This window comes from Apis mellifera, linkage group LG15 (assembly GCF_003254395.2).
Source record: "Apis mellifera strain DH4 linkage group LG15, Amel_HAv3.1, whole genome shotgun sequence".
Classification (NCBI taxonomy): Eukaryota; Metazoa; Arthropoda; class Insecta; order Hymenoptera; family Apidae; genus Apis; species Apis mellifera.
Genome location: NC_037652.1, coordinates 7,851,943 through 7,870,134, shown reverse-complemented (window position 1 = coordinate 7,870,134; position 18,192 = coordinate 7,851,943). Strand labels below are relative to the sequence as shown.

The following is an 18,192-nucleotide window of genomic DNA, read 5'->3' as shown; positions in this document are numbered from 1 at the left end:
TTTCATAAATATTATTAAAATAATATTAAAAATCTAGTATTAAAATAATTTTTTATTCAATTTTTATATGTATATATTCTAAAAATAATTGAACCGCTATTTTTCAAATTAAAGTTTGCGAATCAAACGAGATAAAGTTCAATTGATAAATTGAGTGGAAATTAATCAAATACATATGAAGGAGAGAAATAAATGGATAAACATCATATAAGAGTATTGTATTGTGGTATAGAATTACATACTAAAGAATATATTAAGAATAATTTAAAATCAATATTTTACATTTATATTTTAAATTGATCCATAAATATACATTAATCTATTCTTATTGTACACACAATATATAATATTAAATATTACAATAGTATGAAATATTTTCGATTATTCACGTAATGTATCGACTTATGATGACTTTCGATACGTTCGTATTATATCTTTAATATTATTGGTTGTATAAAATTCAAATATTTTGATTGGACGTTAATTTAAAAGATAACCAATCAGATCTTCGAGAAGCGATCTTTCGTTGGTTTGTTCTTAAAGTTTCGTAGATCAGCTATACGTTGCGCACTAGTATTGTGCGCAAGATCCGCGTGTCCATTGTACAATTAGTACGAGGAAAAAACAGGAATGCAGAGAGTAGAGTAGAGACGAAGAAGTATTAACCTCGATAATGAAGTTATAATAGATTTTTTTCAATTATTCACTTCTATATATCGTCAAATAGAGATCAAGTATGAAGATTCTCATAAGCATAAATATTATTAAATGAATGGTAAAATTATAGGTTAAAAATTAATATAATTGGAAACTTGAAAACTTGAAACGAGAAGGAAAGATATAAAGAACGAAGTGCAAACGAAAGTGGAAAAGAGAAGATAGAAGTAGAAGTGGAAGTGGAAGTGGTGGTGGTAGGAATAGTGGTGGTGGCAGTACGAGCGAACCAGAAGGTGGAGGAGGTTTGGGGAAGGTTTGCCAGCCGCCGGAAGAGCATCGACGGTGACGGGGGCGGGGAAGCTGTCCACCGAACGGAACGACCGCTCGGTGATACGAACAGCGAGTCAAACGGTTCCCCAAACGAATACGGATATATCGATCATCTACAATAGTCGCCTAATTTTGTGTTAGGTAAGTCATTTTAAATAATTAAATTAGAATATATTATTGTGAATATGATTCATTTTAGAACTCACAATATTATTAAAATATGAAAGACGATAGTTCTAAATAATTGACAAGAATGACGTAGCGTAAGGGGTGTGTCGTGTCGATTAGGCGGCAATCTTGGATGTTTTTTTATACATTTGTATATACAACCTCTTAGTCTTGTGAATCATATTTTTCATTGGTTATGGAATATTTCATAAAAATACATTGATAATTATTATTACGATTTCTGCTGTCATAATTGCGCCATTGAAAACCATTACTCTCCATTGCTGTATCGCCATTTGCATTGTTAAACCATTGACCTTCTTTTCTTGCTATGTTCGTGTCAAACATTAAGTTTAAATTAAAAGTTTAAACTTAAAAACGATAATAATGATATTTTCATTTTTCCATTCTTTATTTAATATATTTCGTAATATTTTATATATATGTATGTATACCGGCGGGAAAGTATTAAAATCAAAATTTTAATTTTAGATTTTAGATTTTCGTTTGAAAATTTATATCATTTTAATGTTCTCTATCCAAAAGTGATAATAATAAATAAGCATATCTGTATTAAAATATTCGAGTCAAATTTTTTCATTATTTTCTATATGTATTTAATTAATTCATTATACATCTAATACTGTAAGAATGTCAGGAAAATTTGACAAAAGACAATCATAGTAAAAATTAACTCTTTTATATTATAAAATTTACTCAATGCGCGGTCGTGCGCGTGCGCATTTATATCAGATTGCTCGCATTTGTTTGTAGAGTAATAAATTGACATACATGTAATGGTCATTTGGGCGTATCACACGAATAATCATACGCTGAGTTCGTCTCGACGTCCTTATGATCGAATTCGGAGACAAAATATTAGTATAACATCTACAAGTATGATCATGTATAAATGTCTTAAACAAAATTCTAAGTCGATTGCATTTTTTTTATAGAAAATATAATTTGAAATATAATGATAATAAATTATAGTATGCAATTATGAACATTTTTTTTTTCCTTATAATAACTCTCAACCGCCCGCGCGCAATCTATCGTCGCTTGGAAATAAACTTGCTGCTCTCGAGTTTCGATTCTATAGAAGGAATGTTCACCTGTATGTTCAACAGTGTTGCTTTATCTCTTGAGCTTCATTTTTTAACTGATCCAGATTTAATTTATTTCATTATAATTATTAGTTATTATTTTTATTATTAAGAAAATATTATTATTAATAAAATACAGATTTTTTTTTACATAAGATATAGCAGAAGCATTTTATTGTTCATTATTTAAATAATTAAAAAAAAATTCTTTCTCTTTTTCTTTTTTTTTTTTTTATTTAGATTATGATAATCGTATTTGGATAAACGTAATATAGTGTAGTGCCTAACGAGCAACGATAGTGAGTTTTACGTTTTAAGTTATGACATCATCGCATCGAGAAACAGCGGACGCGTCGCATTAAATATCTCACACGTAATATGTGCATTCAGCTGATTATCTCAATAGTTCAATACATTATCGGTATTTTTTTATATATCTAAATTTTTTAATAAAATAGCAACAGTACTTGATTATACTATATTGATTTTGGCAATTCAAATTTAAAATTTTGACAATAAATATTAAAATTTATATAGAGATTAAATAATTTCTTAAGAAATTTGTAAAAAGACAAAATATTTAAAAAATTATAAAATGATAGCAAGATAATGATGATTAAGCACAAATAACCGGAATTTAATTAATTCATTATTAAATAACGTTGATGAATATTAATTAAAAGAATTACAATTAAAGAATTAGTTAATCATAATAATCATGTACATGTATAAATAAAAAAAATTAATTCAAATTTAAAAATTAATTTTAAATTTTTATTTTTTGAATAAATATTAGTATAAGAAAATATAAAAAATATATATTAATAAAAATACCTATATCATTTGTCATCATTTATTATAATTTATTTTTTATAAGCAAATTTATTTTATAATGATAAAGTTTATTATCAAATTCGATATTTTACTATATTTAAGTAAATATAGGAAAGAATCAGAATTATATAAATTTTTTTATTTATTCCTTTTAGAATGAAAATTTAATGAGAATCAAATATGTGAGATTAATTATATCGAAATTAAGACAATGTATTTGATATTTATTGAATTTTTTTTTCAGTGTTTAACTCGATGAATTCATAGATAATGATTGTAAATTATGAATACAGTTTGTTAGAATATTTACTAGAATTTTAAAAAAATTTATAAAAATTATTTAATAAATTTATTTTTTGTATAATTGTGTATAAAATATTTGGTTTAACATTAATTAATAAAAAAAATATCAAAAAGCAATAGATTTATGATAGAAACATTGTGAGAAATTATTTTGAAATCAATTATTATTATTATTTATATATAAAATATATATAAAAAATAATTGAAAAAATTTGAATACTCTTTATGATTTGCTCTTTTAGAATAGTATTTGCGGAAGTTATGAATTTGGGTTAAACGTATGCTTCCGAATTATTAAGAGTCATTGAACAAGATTATAAGAGATACTATGTTGCTTGATATATTAGAAACAATTAATTAAAAATAAATAAAATATATTTACTTTCGTTTTTTCATCACAATATTTTGATATTTAAAAAAAAATTCCATTTTATTATTTACCATTTATTTTTCTCTAATTTGAAAAGTCATTGAATGAAAATTGAATTAAGGTTAATGTAATATCCTGAAAATATTCTAATGTTATTTTCATTAAAATGCTATTATGGATCCAACATTCATTAAACTCATATTAACATACAATTATTTTCAGGAAATTTTATATTTATATTTTTATGTATGCATGTAATTACAGAAAATATTTACATTTAAACATTACATTATATTTACATTTAAAATATAGGTTATATTTAAAAATATAAAAAGAAAAATATAATGCGGAAATTAAAAGTGGTTTTAAGATGAGAATGAGGGAACAGACGTAGAATACAGCAATAGAAACACGTGATATAAATAAACTTACTAAGAATTTGAAAAAAGAAAGCTACGATTTCAGTCGTACTAGGGATTCTTGTCATTTCTATCTACGCGTTCGACGCACCTTACTCTACTTCACTGTTACTCGTAACTTTATTGATCGTTTGCTATCTTCTGTCGGTTTTCTTGCGTTCATTGCTTTTCATATTTAAAAAATAAAAAAAAAGATATAATGAAATTTATTTTTTAAATAAATAATAACTCAATATTTATTATGCATATCAAAAACATAAAAAAATCGAAATATAAAAAATTAATATCGTTTAAATGAAAAGATAAAAAAGATAACTGAATTAATCTTTCCATTTTATTTTTTAATTTTTTAATATATATCTATATAATAATATTAAAATATTTTGTTTTAGCCGGTATCCAACGGCGGGGGTGGAAGGAGGAGGAGGCGGAGGTGGAGGAGGAGGAGGCGGTGGTGGTGGTGGCGGTGGTGGTGACGGTGGTGACGACGAAGACGATAGTGACAGTGTTAGTGATAGTAGTGGTAAATGTGAAAGTGGTGGTGATAGTGATAACAAATAGAAATACGATAAAAAATACAAAAGAAAAATATAATTTGGAAAAAAATAAAAAGGAATTGGTAAAGAGACAGTAAGTAAAAAAAATAAGGATGGCAGATACAAGTCAACAACCATTATCCGAACCACATACGAATGGAGTAATGGATGGTTTGACAGAAGAAGAAAAGAGCAAAATGCGGCCTGCAGATATTGATGCGGTAAGATTTTTAAAAAATGGATTTTTTTTATATTCTTTATTATGTATCTATTACGTTTCTAATTGATATTAAATGGACTTATCATATATTAAGATTTCTAAAACTGTAAAACAAATGCTTTTGATATTTGTGTACATAGCTTTAATAAAATATATTTAAAAAATATGTTAAAATTAAATATTTGTATTATTTCATAGGACATGAGAGAGATGGAAAGGAGGAAGAGAGTTGAAATGATGATGAATTCGCGACTTTTTCGAGAAGAATTAGAACGCATAATTGAAACACAAATGAAAGATGGTGCTGGACCATCAGGTCTATTACAGCAAATCTCGGACATGATGGGTGCACAAGGTGCTCGATTCAACGGAAATATTTTTAAAAGTATGTTTGTGAAATATCATTCAAATATTTGCTTAAATGCTTAAGTAATTAATTTTTTTACAGATTCAAATTGTGTATTACCTATCAATGATATACGTGGTGTTGAAAGTATGGGTTATGCAAAGGGAGAGAAATTATTGCGCTGCAAATTGGCAGCAGTATTTAGATTGCTTGATCTCTATGGTTGGACTCAAGGTGTTGGAGGACAAATTACAGCTCGTTTAAATCAAGATCAAGAACACTTTTTAGTTAATCCGTATGGTTTATTGTATCATGAAGTTACTGCTTCAAGTTTGATTAAAGTTGATATGCAAGGAACAATCGTGGAACAAGGAACAACCAATTTTGGGGTTCATGTGGCAGGATTTCAATTGCATTCAACAATCCATGCTGCAAGACCTGATATAAAATGCATTGTTCATATTACCACTCCGTCCGTTACTGCTGTAAGTATAAAAATAACATAATTTTAGATATCTCTTAATTTTACTTTTAAAAAAAGTAATATTTCATTTATTTTTTTTAGATCTCGTCATTGAAGTGCGGATTATTGCCAATAGGACAAGAAAGTATAGTAATAGGAGAGGTAAGCACGCATCAATATATAGGTGGATTTTTTGAACCAGAGGAAAAAGAGAAGATAGCAAGAAATCTTGGTCCAATGAACAAAATCATGTTGTTAACGAATCGCGGTGCTCTCTGTTGTGGAGAAACTGTCGAAGAAGCTTTCTTCAATGTTTATAATATGGTCCTAGCTTGTGAGACTCAATTGAAATTAATGCCTGCCGGTTTGGATAATTTAAATCTTATTTCTGAAGAATCTAAAAAAGCTATATTCGAAGCTTCGAGAAAACCACCGACACCGCAACAAACAGTTCCAATCTCTGAAACTACAGCTCTTACTGAGAAACTTGAAAAGCGTTGGCGAATCGGTGGAACTGAATTCGAAGCTCTTATGCGGATGCTTGATAATGCTGTGAGTATATAGATTTTTTTTTTTTTTTTATTTTCATTCTTTTGTTTAGAAATAATGCATTTGATTTTCATTTATTAATTATTTCGTATATATTTATCAAATATAATTTAATATAATATAAATAATATAATTTGGCAGGGTTTCCGAACTGGTTATATATACAGAAATCCATTAGTGAAAGGAGAACCTCCGCGGCCTCGAAATGATGTAGAAGTACCGCCAGCGGTCTCGTCTTTAGGATATTTACTTGAAGAGGAAGAATTATATAAACAAGGGTAAATATGTTTCTTAGATAAAATTTGTTATGTATATTAAAGAATTAACAAAAAAAACTTTTCCATTTATATTCTCCATTTTTTATAGACTTTGGAAAGGTGGTCGTAAAGGTACAGATAGATCACGTTGGTTAAATTCGCCCAATGTATATCAAAAGGTCGAGATACTTGAAACAGGAACTCCTGATCCGAAGAAAATAACAAAGGTAGAAGTCATCACTTTTGAGAATAAAGATGAGTAGATGTAACGGCGTGCTTCTATAATGAAAGATCAACAAAATTGATATAAATATAAAAGTATAAAGTAATGTATGGAAAAAAAGTGAAATTTGCGCAAGCATTACAACCATCTTGCATAATATTATAGAAATAATACTCTTTAACATTAAGATTTGTGAATATTTTACATATATACATGTTGTTACATTTATAATCTTCAAAAAAGTTATTTATCAAAATTTAATTATCACCGTTAGTCGTCACAGAAAAAGATCATATAAAATATTAGTTTTCAATAATATTGCTTTTCCTTGTTGTGATGAAAAAGCAAATGAATAACATTGTACGAAATTGTCCATTTCTTTTAATATAATTTATTACATTTTGTATAAAAACATACTAAAACTATAGTTCAAGATTAGTCTGAAACATTGATTTTCTCTGTTTAATTATATTGCATTATTTGCTCATTATTTATAATCTCTATAGTGATATTGTCAATACTTTCTATACATTCCACTTTATCAAAATATAATAGAAAATATATGAATACATGAAAAGGAAAGAGAGAGAAATAGAGAGAGGAAAAAGAAAATATAAAGCTTAGTCTATTCCTGAACAAAAAGGATACATTTAATAAATTTTAAATGATCTTATTATTAGAATAAAAAAATGTAGTTCTAAATAAATATTATTACGATATTGTGCATTTTTTTTGGATCGATTAAAATTATAATAAAAGCTTATTGCACCTCTCTCTTGTAGCTTGTGGTATATGAATAAATATATGTCTACTGTTTATCGTGTGTTGTAGGTAATTTTTCAAAAAAAAAAAGATAATAATAAAAAACCCTTTTTTCATTTATAATGGTGTGACATCATATAGGAACAAGAGAAAGAGAATATTTTTTGATGATCAGTTCGATGAGCAATAGAAGCTGTATTCTCGAGCATTTTTTCGAGTTTATAGCATTTTAATATTGCTACACGAAAATCGAACTTCAGTTAATCATATATATTATGCATACGAATATCGTTTGACCGATTCACATTCAAAACTGTGTATGAATGTGTGCCTGTTGTGTCGTCTAAGGGATGGATATTCAACTTTTCGTCCCACTGCATTTACAAAACCAGATCGATCGACCCTATAGAGTGAGAGAGTAAAGAAACGAGTGGGAAAGAGAGCGAAAGCGAGAATGATTGAGAGAGATACGAAACGCATAAAAAAAATTTCATTATTAATGATAAAAATAAATATGACATGATCATTTTATTTAATGTCACGAGAATAAAGATTAATAATAGTTTTAAATAAATATCGCAGTATCAATGACGTGCAAAATTTACATGCAAAATTAAAATAATACGACGACATCACCAGCAAAGCAGGCACACATAACATATGCAGACAATACGAAAATATATATATAAAATAATGCTGTGTCAGATGTCGAATTATTGATGAGGGTCGACTAACGTTCTGGTTTTGTGTGCAGTGGGTGTCAGACGGATCTCCGACCCATAGCAGTACACCGGTGAAGATCGACAGTGCCCTTCAATTTGTACCGAAAAATACCAATCCAAAGGAATTTAAACAAATACAACAACAGGTAAGTGAAATGAAATTTCAATAGTGCAATTTATATGAATCCTTTTTTTAAACAATTTAATGAAACAATTTTAACTACTTTGTATTCACAAATTGATTCAATCCTTGGAGCTATGTTTTCTTTTGTTTAGATAAAAGATTATCGTAGAGCAGACAAGATATCAGCTGGACCACAATCTCATATACTAGAAGGTGTTACGTGGGAAGAAGCTAAAAAGATGCAGGTATTATAAGATAATATTTTAAATAATAATTATAAAATTGAAGTACTAATGATTTCTTAATTTACTGTCAAATTATATGTTCAATTATATTTATTTTATGTTTTAAAACATATGTATATATTGATAAAAAAAATATTCACTTATGGAAGGATGCCACTATTAGCGGAACAGGAGAACAAGTAGTATTGGTAGGAGCAGCCAGTAAAGGTATTATACAAAGAGGATTTCAACACAACGCAATGGTTTATAAAACTCCGTATGCCAAAAATCCTTTTGATGCTATTACTGATCAAGAACTTGATCAGTACAAACGAGAAGTGGAACGTAAACAAAAAGGAGATATCTGTACGTAGGATAACATAAATTTATTGTCAATTGGAAATTTATATTATTCATAAACACATATCAAAATTATAAATATAATCTTATTGATATGCATTTTATAGATGATGAGTCGCAATCAGAATCGGAAGCATTATCATCATTTAATGTCAGCCGCGCAACACATGAATCGAGCACTGCCAAAAGTCCTATTCAGTCACCTGTATCAGTAACATCGGAAACAGAAGAGGAAAGCAGAGATGGTGAGTAATCATCACAAGACATTTTCAATATATTTTATATCTTGATATTGAAATTAACAAATTATTTAATTAATGCATTGTATTTTAATTACTTGTAGAACCCCGAGTATTACGAATAGAAACGAAACAAGTGCCTGCACCAAGTCAACCTGAAGTTGTATTGAGTGATGGTAAGTTATTTTTGATAATTTCTAATTTCAAAAATTTCAATTCTAAAATTATTCATGTTTATAGAGATAAAGATTTCTTAAAAATCACTGAAAGAAATATAATTTGCATGTTCGATTGATATAAAAAAAGCCTTGTATTGTGTTAACTTTTTGTTTACTAATATTTAATATTGTAAATATTTTTTCTCTTTTGCTTTTGTAATATCAAATTCACATGAAATACATTTTGAATTTTTTATAATTAATAATAACGATTACAAGGCTTGATCCATGAGGATAATGCAATTAATTATTGTATTTCTATGCTATTTTTAGTTTTTATCATTTTAATTTATGATCACTAACGCTTGCACCTTGCATGCCTGTATATTCACAAATATACGCATGTTCACATAAATATTTTTGCATACTCATTGTTTGCTACAGTACATCAATGTTATTTCCTTTTTATTAACTTCCTTTTCTTTCATTTTTATCCCGCAATGCACGTTTTTATCTTACATCACATTCATTTTTATAAATCTATGTACATATTATACTTTTCTTTGTCAGTTATAAATCATTCCAATTATTTAAAGAAACGATGTGATCATTTCGGATTATAAAAACTGAAGAAATTCTTAAGAAGTCTATTTCAGTATATATATGTATATATATGAGTTGATTTATCGAATATTTTATATATATATATCATTCTTTCATGAATGCAACGAATTTCTTAAATACGTAGGTGTGAGCATCCGTGATCATAATAACTATCTTCTGTCTTCACGAGAAAGAAGGTAAATAAAAGGAATAAATATTAAAATAGAGTTGTAGTGTTTTTGGGCAATATGGTTACAGATCCTGATTCATCCAGCAGATACTACAGACATAACGAGTATAAGAACAAGATTGAAAATGAAGTCTGCGTTGTTCGTAAGCGTGATTATTCAGTTGCTGAACTATATCGATGTGAACCACGTTTAGAAATTGTTCGAAGTGATATAATCGCGAAGCGGTTAGTAACTACATTAATCGAATACTATCCTCGTCCTCCGATTATTTCAATTGATGAGGAAGTAAATTATTCGATAGGAACAAAGTATAATGATCTTGAACAAGTTTCAAATCTAGTTCACTTAGAAGATAAAAAAATGCGAAAAGAATTGTATAATAAAAAAAAGCCAAAGGTTTGCAGATCATTGGAATGGAAAAATAATGAAAATTTATTGGATTTCTGTGATAAAAATGCAAAAACAAATTTAAAGTCGATTGATACAAGCTCTGTAGAACGGATTGCTGAAATGGTAAATTGCATTCGTTCAAATGTTTCATCGTCAAAAACAAAATTGAATGCATTGTCTCGTTCTGGACTTAAAATTTCAACAAAATATAGTTTAGATCCTACTGATATGAGTTTAATATATAGTTTAACTCCTTTTATAAATTCAGATGATCATGAACACAGCAATAACAAGATGTTGGATGAATGGTTGAGATTGTCACCATTTATACTGAAACATGATAATGATTTAAAACAGAATTGTTTTTCGCGATCAAGCAAAGAAAAGAATTTCAAAAACGAACAATGGAATAACGAAGATTGTTTAGATGATAAATCTGATAATTATATTTGGTCCGATTTTAATGGCGAAAAATATGAATCTTCTAATGGAATATGTCCTGAAATTATGAATAACGATCTATGCTTTGATAATGGACATTTTGAAAATCGTTCGAACGAATCATTGGATACGTTAGGTCTGCCTGAAGTCAGAGAATTAATCGAAACTACTGATGAATTCTTTCAAAACGGCATCAGCGATAGTGCGAATGAGATTATAGCTGAACTGAATGTAAATGATACGTACGTGACTATTTATTATTTGTTAAATGAGATTTTTGAAAAAGTTTATGACATATTATCAGATGTAAACGAACAATGTAGATCATTGTCATCCTCAGTTTCTGAACATTTGTCAACTACAACATCATGTTTAAGTGTGAAGGATAATGATTACGAGCTGAAAGAAAATGAAAAGTATCAGAATAGTCAAAATGCTTCTATTGTTGTTGTACACGAGATTATTCACCATGTGATAGATATGTATGACGAATTTAAAAATGTGAAAGCCAGTGAAAACGTAGATCTAAAAGAAATAGAAAATTGTTATACTGTGAATCACGAAAACGATCATCAGCAAATGAATAATTTGATAATATCAAACAATGATGAATTGGAGAAAGCATCTTTTCAAAATGAACAAACTGCACCTGCTATTGCTTCTACGAATTTGATTGAAATAAATGAAAAAAATAATGAATCTCTTGAAACAGCAGAAGAAGTGATGGAAGCAGAAGCAATTTTCGAATTCCATACAATAGTGAAAAAGAAACAAACTAATATTAACGACAAAGCGTTTGAATTAAATTTTCGCGTAGAGAAAAACCATAACATTGAAAATATTATTGAAAATAAAGTATCACATAAGCATGATATAGAGGATAATAATGTGGAGAATTTGTTTATTTTACCATCAAATACAACTGGGAACATCATTAATATTGAACAAGATAGAAATTCGAATAATTCCCTCGAAAATGATAAAAGATTACATATCACGGATGTTTCTAATCCTATAGATACATGTATCGATTGTATTCATTGTATGAAATTTTATACGGTGAATTACGATCAAGAATGTCCTTCGTTAATATCTATAAATGAAGAAGAATCGAACGAAGAGATTACAAATTTGAACTATGATCGATTTAATGATATAAATGACAACACAGATATTCAAGAAGAAAGTCAGCATAATGATCTTACGAATGATATATAAAAATAGCAAAGAATTATCTAGTCGCGTTTTAAAGAGTATCAGAAATATTTTTCTTTAAAAAAACGCGATCAAATGTTTTTTTTTTACAGTTACAGAAGTACTATCCTTATAAAGATATAATATTTATTTTAGTGAAGTACATTACATTACATTTTCTTTTTTTTTTTTTACATTTATTCCTTCTTGTGATGAAACAATAACAAAATAACCATCATTTCTTTCTTGCATGTTATTACAAACTATAGGAAATTTTTTTTTTCGTTTATTATTAAGATTTTTTTTTTATTTATTTTAATTTTAATTTACATGAATTTGCAATGAGAAATACATATTGAATAAGATATGTTTAAGTAGAAAAAAAAGAGACAATTGAAATGATAAAATGATATATTAATTTATAAAAAAAAAAAGAGAGAGAGACAATTGAAACGATAAAATAGTACATTAATTTATATTTTATCTTCATAAAGTTTTCGTTTAATTTATTTCCTATTGTTTACAGTTGTATTGTACGCATTACTCACGCTCTTAAATAGTTGTTTTTGCATATTTCCTTTTGTGAGTCCTTTCTTTATTTTTTTTACTTTTTATTTGTATTGAATACATGTTTCGTAAATAAATCAATTTTAAAAAAAAATAACAAGATACGAGAATCCCAATATGAACTATTTTAATATCCTTTGTAATATATATATTTTAATGTTTGTCTCAATTGATTTTGTAATGTGACCTTTTACTTGAAACATTTGAAGAATGAACAAGAATCACATACTGCTTTTCATTTTTGAGGTAAGCGTATATTTGACTATTGATATTGATGATTTCTTATTTATTTCTTTTTTTTTTTTCTTTTTTTTTATATTTGTAGATAAATTTCTTAAAGATACTACAATGTTTTGCATTTTGTGTTACAGGAGAAAATACCGTAAACGGCGATCACTCTGATGCTCATCACAGTACATTTTCTCAAAGTAGTAAAGAGGTTTGTTTTTTCATATTATTCTTATTAAATACTATATTGTCCTCGAGTTTTATTAGAAATATACAACAAATAGTACATACATATCATATTTAATTTTATTTTTCTTGTACAACTGATTAAGAAAATTTATAATAAAGCTCGAGGATTCAGATCTATATGTTATAACAAAATTCATATATATGTGTATATATATATACAGAATGAGTTATGTTATTATTATATATGCTACAACTTTTATGCGATTAATAACATTAAAAAACAAGAATAAAAACGATATAATTTTCGTGGAATTTCGATTTTTCTCTTCAATGTAAAGTTAATAATATAAAATAGTATAAATAATTGTATTTATTTTCTTTTTAATAATCGCGTGATTTCTTTCCTTTCTTCAAGATAATATTTTGAAGTTTAATTCTTAGTTTCTTATAATAATAACAATTATTTTTCACTCAATGTTTTATTCACGTCCAATTATTGATTCATTCTGTATATATAAAGCAATATTTCATCAAAAATGTTCAAGTTACACATATCCTTATCCTTTACTAAATATTTCTAACGAATTTAATTCGGATCTCTTTTTTTATATGTAAGAAATGTTAGTTGGGAATTTTTCGTCTCAGAACAATCTTAAAAATTTCGTTTATAAATCATCATTTCACAATCTCATCCTCGCTGTCAAACGAATCGTAAGAATCACGCACAAATGCTGCTTTTTTCATTAACTGTGAGATACATCATGCTATGAATTAAGGTAGTGCGCCTCTAGTGTTCGCTTGCATGAATCTAAGGATGACTCCGATTATTATATGGACATAATAAAGATCATGCAAAACGCTAAAGGGCGAAGGAAAAAAAAAAAAAAAAATGAGACACGCGTGCGCGTTTGTTTATATGTACATGTATCTACGTATATGCATATATATCCAGAAATGACAGAATGACATGTATTATATTCAAGTAAAAGATCTTAGGGGAAAAGAACACGCGCGCGCGCGTGCGCGCTTATAGGGAGAAAGAAGGAGGAAGAGAATTGGCTACTTGCATGTGCATGCAGAAAGGTTTATGGTTACGGTTGGGACCTTCCGTGTTAAGGGTTCCGTGTCGCAGGATGTGAGCGTTAGCGAGGAGTCTCCGAAAAAGGAAAAAAAGAAGAAGAAAGGCCTTAGAACACCCTCTTTCCTAAAGAAGAAGAAAGAAAAGAAGAAGCCAGTCGAGGCGTAGGTAGTCCTAACTTTGGTACGTATATATATGTTAAACATAATAATGGGAATTGAATCTTTCTCTAATATCCAATTTCTATATAATTCTCGATTACATATCAATTTTTTTAATTTTTTTTTTTTTCGATTATTGATTATAATTGTATTATCGCATACGCATCGATGTTACACGAGCAAAATTGATAAGATAATTCACACGAGAAAAATTTAAAGATAAAAACTAGTAAGTGTTAAGATTTCTTGATATTTTATCTTTGAGTAATGATAACTACGCGATATATATATCGATAATTTCAGTATTTCGGAAATACTAAGAAGAAATACAAAGATAAAAGGTAGGAAATTTTTATCTCAAAAGAAATTTTTTTTTCTTTTTTTTTTTTCTCTTCCTTTTCTTTTTTTTTTTTTTTTTTTTTTTTTTTTATATAGAGTAGAAGAGCTGTTGGCGCTATTGTAATTCGCATAGTTGCAATAATAGATATCATATCTTATAGTCGCAATGATTGCTATAATAATATTTATACAATCACATGTTATTGTTTAGAATACTTATAGTAGTTTTTTTTTTTTTTTTGTTTGTTCGTTTCCGAAAGTCATACGTCTCTTGTGTTTTATTGCATCATGAGTAGAAATAGTTGTATTTTATGAAAGATTTTTGTTTCCGCTTTTTATTTCCAGACACTGCCAGGAGCAAAAGCTTATCGCAAATAAAAGAACAATTATTGAATGAAGAATTAATCCGCGAGACAGAGAAGAGTCGAAGATCGCAAAGCGAGTCAAAAATGCATATACCGGAAACGAATGAAAATAGAAAATAGGAAATAGAATATAGAAATTTGAAAATTGAAATAATCATGCAACAATCACAGCATCTTTCCAGGACTCAAGACTGCCATCGCATTACGTCTACAATAAGAAACTATATTGTACTGTTAATGTTTTTACGTTTTTAATTTGTTAAAGCGTCGCGCTGAACTATTTAATCCGCTATTTAATTTTGCCTCCCCAGCCCCGTTTGTGTAATGCAATAAAACAAGACAAAAGAAATACGTCTCTAATTGACGAGAAAAGATGTGAAAAAAATTTCCTTGTCTTATTATACAATATTTTGATTGTATGGATATTTGATTTTTCTATTCCTGCTATATCCATATCCTTTCTCATAATTTCTTCTTAATTCAAATTCTGTTTATTATACAATCTTTTTTAACATCATACTTATAACATATCATCATTATATCCATACATTTTGATATGTTTTAATATTAAGTTTAATTCAATAATAAGTATTGTAATAAAAGTATATTTATCACTTGTGAGATAAAATAGAAGAGAAGAAGAAAAGATTCTAAGCAAAACTCTAAATTGGATATTAGAGAAAAATGGTAGAGAATTAATTAAATTAAATAATATATGGAAAATGAGTAGATTATTCAATTTAGTATTCATCAATAGCATCTGTCTCTTCTACATCAGTTGAATCTAAGCCAACCTCTTCATAGTCCTTTTCAAGAGCTGCAAGATCTTCACGAGCTTCAGAAAATTCACCTTCTTCCATACCTTCGCCAACGTACCAATGAACAAAAGCTCTTTTAGCATACATAAGATCAAATTTATGATCAAGTCGAGCCCAAGCTTCAGCAATAGCTGTTGTATTAGACAACATGCAAACAGCTCGTTGTACTTTAGCTAAATCTCCACCCGGTACAACTGTTGGTGGTTGATAGTTAATACCAACTTTGAATCCAGTTGGGCACCAGTCAACAAATTGTATTGTTCGTTTTGTTTTAATAGTAGCGATCGCTGCATTCACGTCCTTTGGGACGACATCTCCTCTATAAAGCATACAACAAGCCATATATTTTCCGTGTCTTGGATCACACTTAACCATTTGATTTGCTGGTTCGAAACATGCGTTAGTGATTTCTGCGACCGAAAGTTGCTCGTGATATGCTTTTTCAGCGGATATTACAGGAGCATAAGTAACCAAAGGAAAATGAATTCTTGGGTAAGGAACTAAATTTGTTTGAAACTCGGTTAAATCTACATTTAAAGCACCATCAAATCGCAACGACGCTGTTATTGAAGAAACAATCTGTCCGATCAATCTATTAAGATTAGTATAAGTTGGTCTTTCGATGTCCAGATTGCGTCGGCAAATATCGTAGATTGCTTCATTATCGACCATAAAAGCGCAATCTGAATGCTCGAGAGTCGTATGAGTAGTAAGAATGGAATTGTATGGTTCGACAACAGCTGTAGAGACTCGTGGAGCCGGATATATCGCAAATTCTAATTTAGATTTTTTTCCATATTCAACAGAAAGACGTTCCATTAATAAAGAAGCGAATCCCGATCCAGTACCACCACCGAATGAGTGAAAAATGAGAAATCCCTGTAATCCGGTACATTGATCCGCTAGTTTGCGTACTCGATCAATGACCAAGTCGACAATTTCTTTGCCGATTGTATAGTGACCACGAGCATAATTATTTGCTGCATCTTCTTTACCAGTGATCAATTGTTCTGGATGGAAAAGATGCTTATATATTCCAGTTCGAACTTCGTCTACAAAAACAAAAAAAAATCTCAATATTTCTATTATTAATCTTTAATAATTAAATGATTTTCTTTTTTTTCTCTTACCAACTACTGTAGGTTCCAAATCGACAAATACTGCTCTGGGTACATGTTTGCCAGAACTGGTTTCGTTGAAAAAAGTACTAAAACTATCATCACCGCCAAATGTCTTATCAGATGGCATTTGTCCATCCGGTTGTATTCCATGTTCCAAACAATAGAGTTCCCAACAAGCATTTCCAATTTGGACTCCAGCTTGTCCGACATGAATAGATATGCATTCGCGCTAAAATAACATTTAAAATTTTATTTTTGAAAGAAATAATTTTTTCTTTTTTTTTTTTCCTCATCTAATTTTTTTTATTTATCTAAATTCTAAATTAAACCACTGTTCCTTCTTCAAAAAAAGATTATCAGAAAACAAAATTTATTTTTTTTATCTTGTCAATATTTCAATAATTATTATTTTCTAACGTTAAATGAAATCCTAAATCTATTACTTAGTTAAATTATTGATTTTATCTTTATATCTTTTAATTATTTCTTTATATTTATTTCAGTAGTCATTCAGTTAGAAAAATAGACATTTTTCTTACCATTTTAATTAATGTAAAAATAATAAAGTTTATTAATGCTAATGCTATTAATTTATAAAATAATTAAGCACAAAATTTTTCACGACACGATTACACAGAAGATGAGACCGTTTCTTTGAACGATTAAAACTTAATGACGCAATGCAGAAACGGTCGTCGGCCTCTTATATCCTCCTCTTCGAATCGTCTCGAAATGTTCACAAGAAATTACAAATAATTATTTGAAAAAATTATTTTCCTCTTTTAGAATTTTTCGTTATTGGCTTCCTTTTTTTTATAATATAATATAAAACTTTGCACGCTTCTATTTGATAAAAATATTCATTTTTTAAATTTTAAATCATTATTAAGATAGACACAAGATGTTTTTAAACAAATTCACTTTTAGTTACGTCGTATTTAAGATTAAATCTAATAAACGAATATAAATAGCATAACGGTAGCTACAACTAGCAAAGTTAGCCAAATCGTATATAGCCAGTTGAACAAAAAGTTCATGATGCAAATTCCTATAAGCTATTTTTATTCATACATATATATATATATATATATATTTATTTATTTATATATATATATATATATATATATATATATTTGT

General features: G+C 28.1%; 2 protein-coding genes across 7 annotated transcripts; one reads left to right on the top strand and one right to left on the bottom strand.

The window, feature by feature from the left end:
• The first annotated feature begins 600 nt into the window (after window positions 1-600).
• LOC409713 (protein hu-li tai shao) lies at window positions 601-15,522 on the top strand. 6 transcript variants are annotated; one of them, XR_409716.3, is made up of 16 exons: window positions 604-1,128; window positions 4,580-4,944; window positions 5,142-5,328; window positions 5,392-5,774; window positions 5,855-6,304; window positions 6,443-6,579; window positions 6,668-6,785; window positions 8,298-8,411; window positions 8,542-8,634; window positions 8,784-8,979; window positions 9,081-9,218; window positions 9,317-9,388; window positions 13,128-13,195; window positions 14,291-14,434; window positions 14,716-14,753; window positions 15,097-15,522. XR_409716.3 is itself a non-coding variant. In XM_006563596.3 (15 exons), exons 2-14 carry the CDS (start codon window positions 4,837-4,839, stop codon window positions 14,417-14,419), a joined length of 2,178 nt encoding a protein of 725 aa, XP_006563659.1. In that variant the 5' UTR covers window positions 604-1,128; window positions 4,580-4,836; the 3' UTR covers window positions 14,420-14,434; window positions 15,097-15,522. The 6 variants fall into 6 exon arrangements, 5 of the variants coding, with proteins under 5 accessions (XP_016772164.2, XP_006563659.1, XP_006563658.1 ...); XM_006563596.3 differs by lacking the exon at window positions 14,716-14,753 and having other exon boundaries at window positions 14,306-14,434; XM_006563595.3 differs by lacking the exon at window positions 14,716-14,753.
• On the bottom strand, window positions 15,372-18,087 carry LOC412886 (tubulin alpha-1 chain). Its single transcript, XM_396338.7, has 3 exons — window positions 17,595-18,087; window positions 17,065-17,284; window positions 15,372-16,986 (listed from the first exon to the last, which is right to left on the bottom strand). Exons 1-3 carry the CDS (start codon window positions 17,595-17,597, stop codon window positions 15,857-15,859), a joined length of 1,353 nt encoding a protein of 450 aa, XP_396338.2. The 5' UTR covers window positions 17,598-18,087; the 3' UTR covers window positions 15,372-15,856.
• Between the last annotated feature and the right edge of the window lie 105 nt (window positions 18,088-18,192).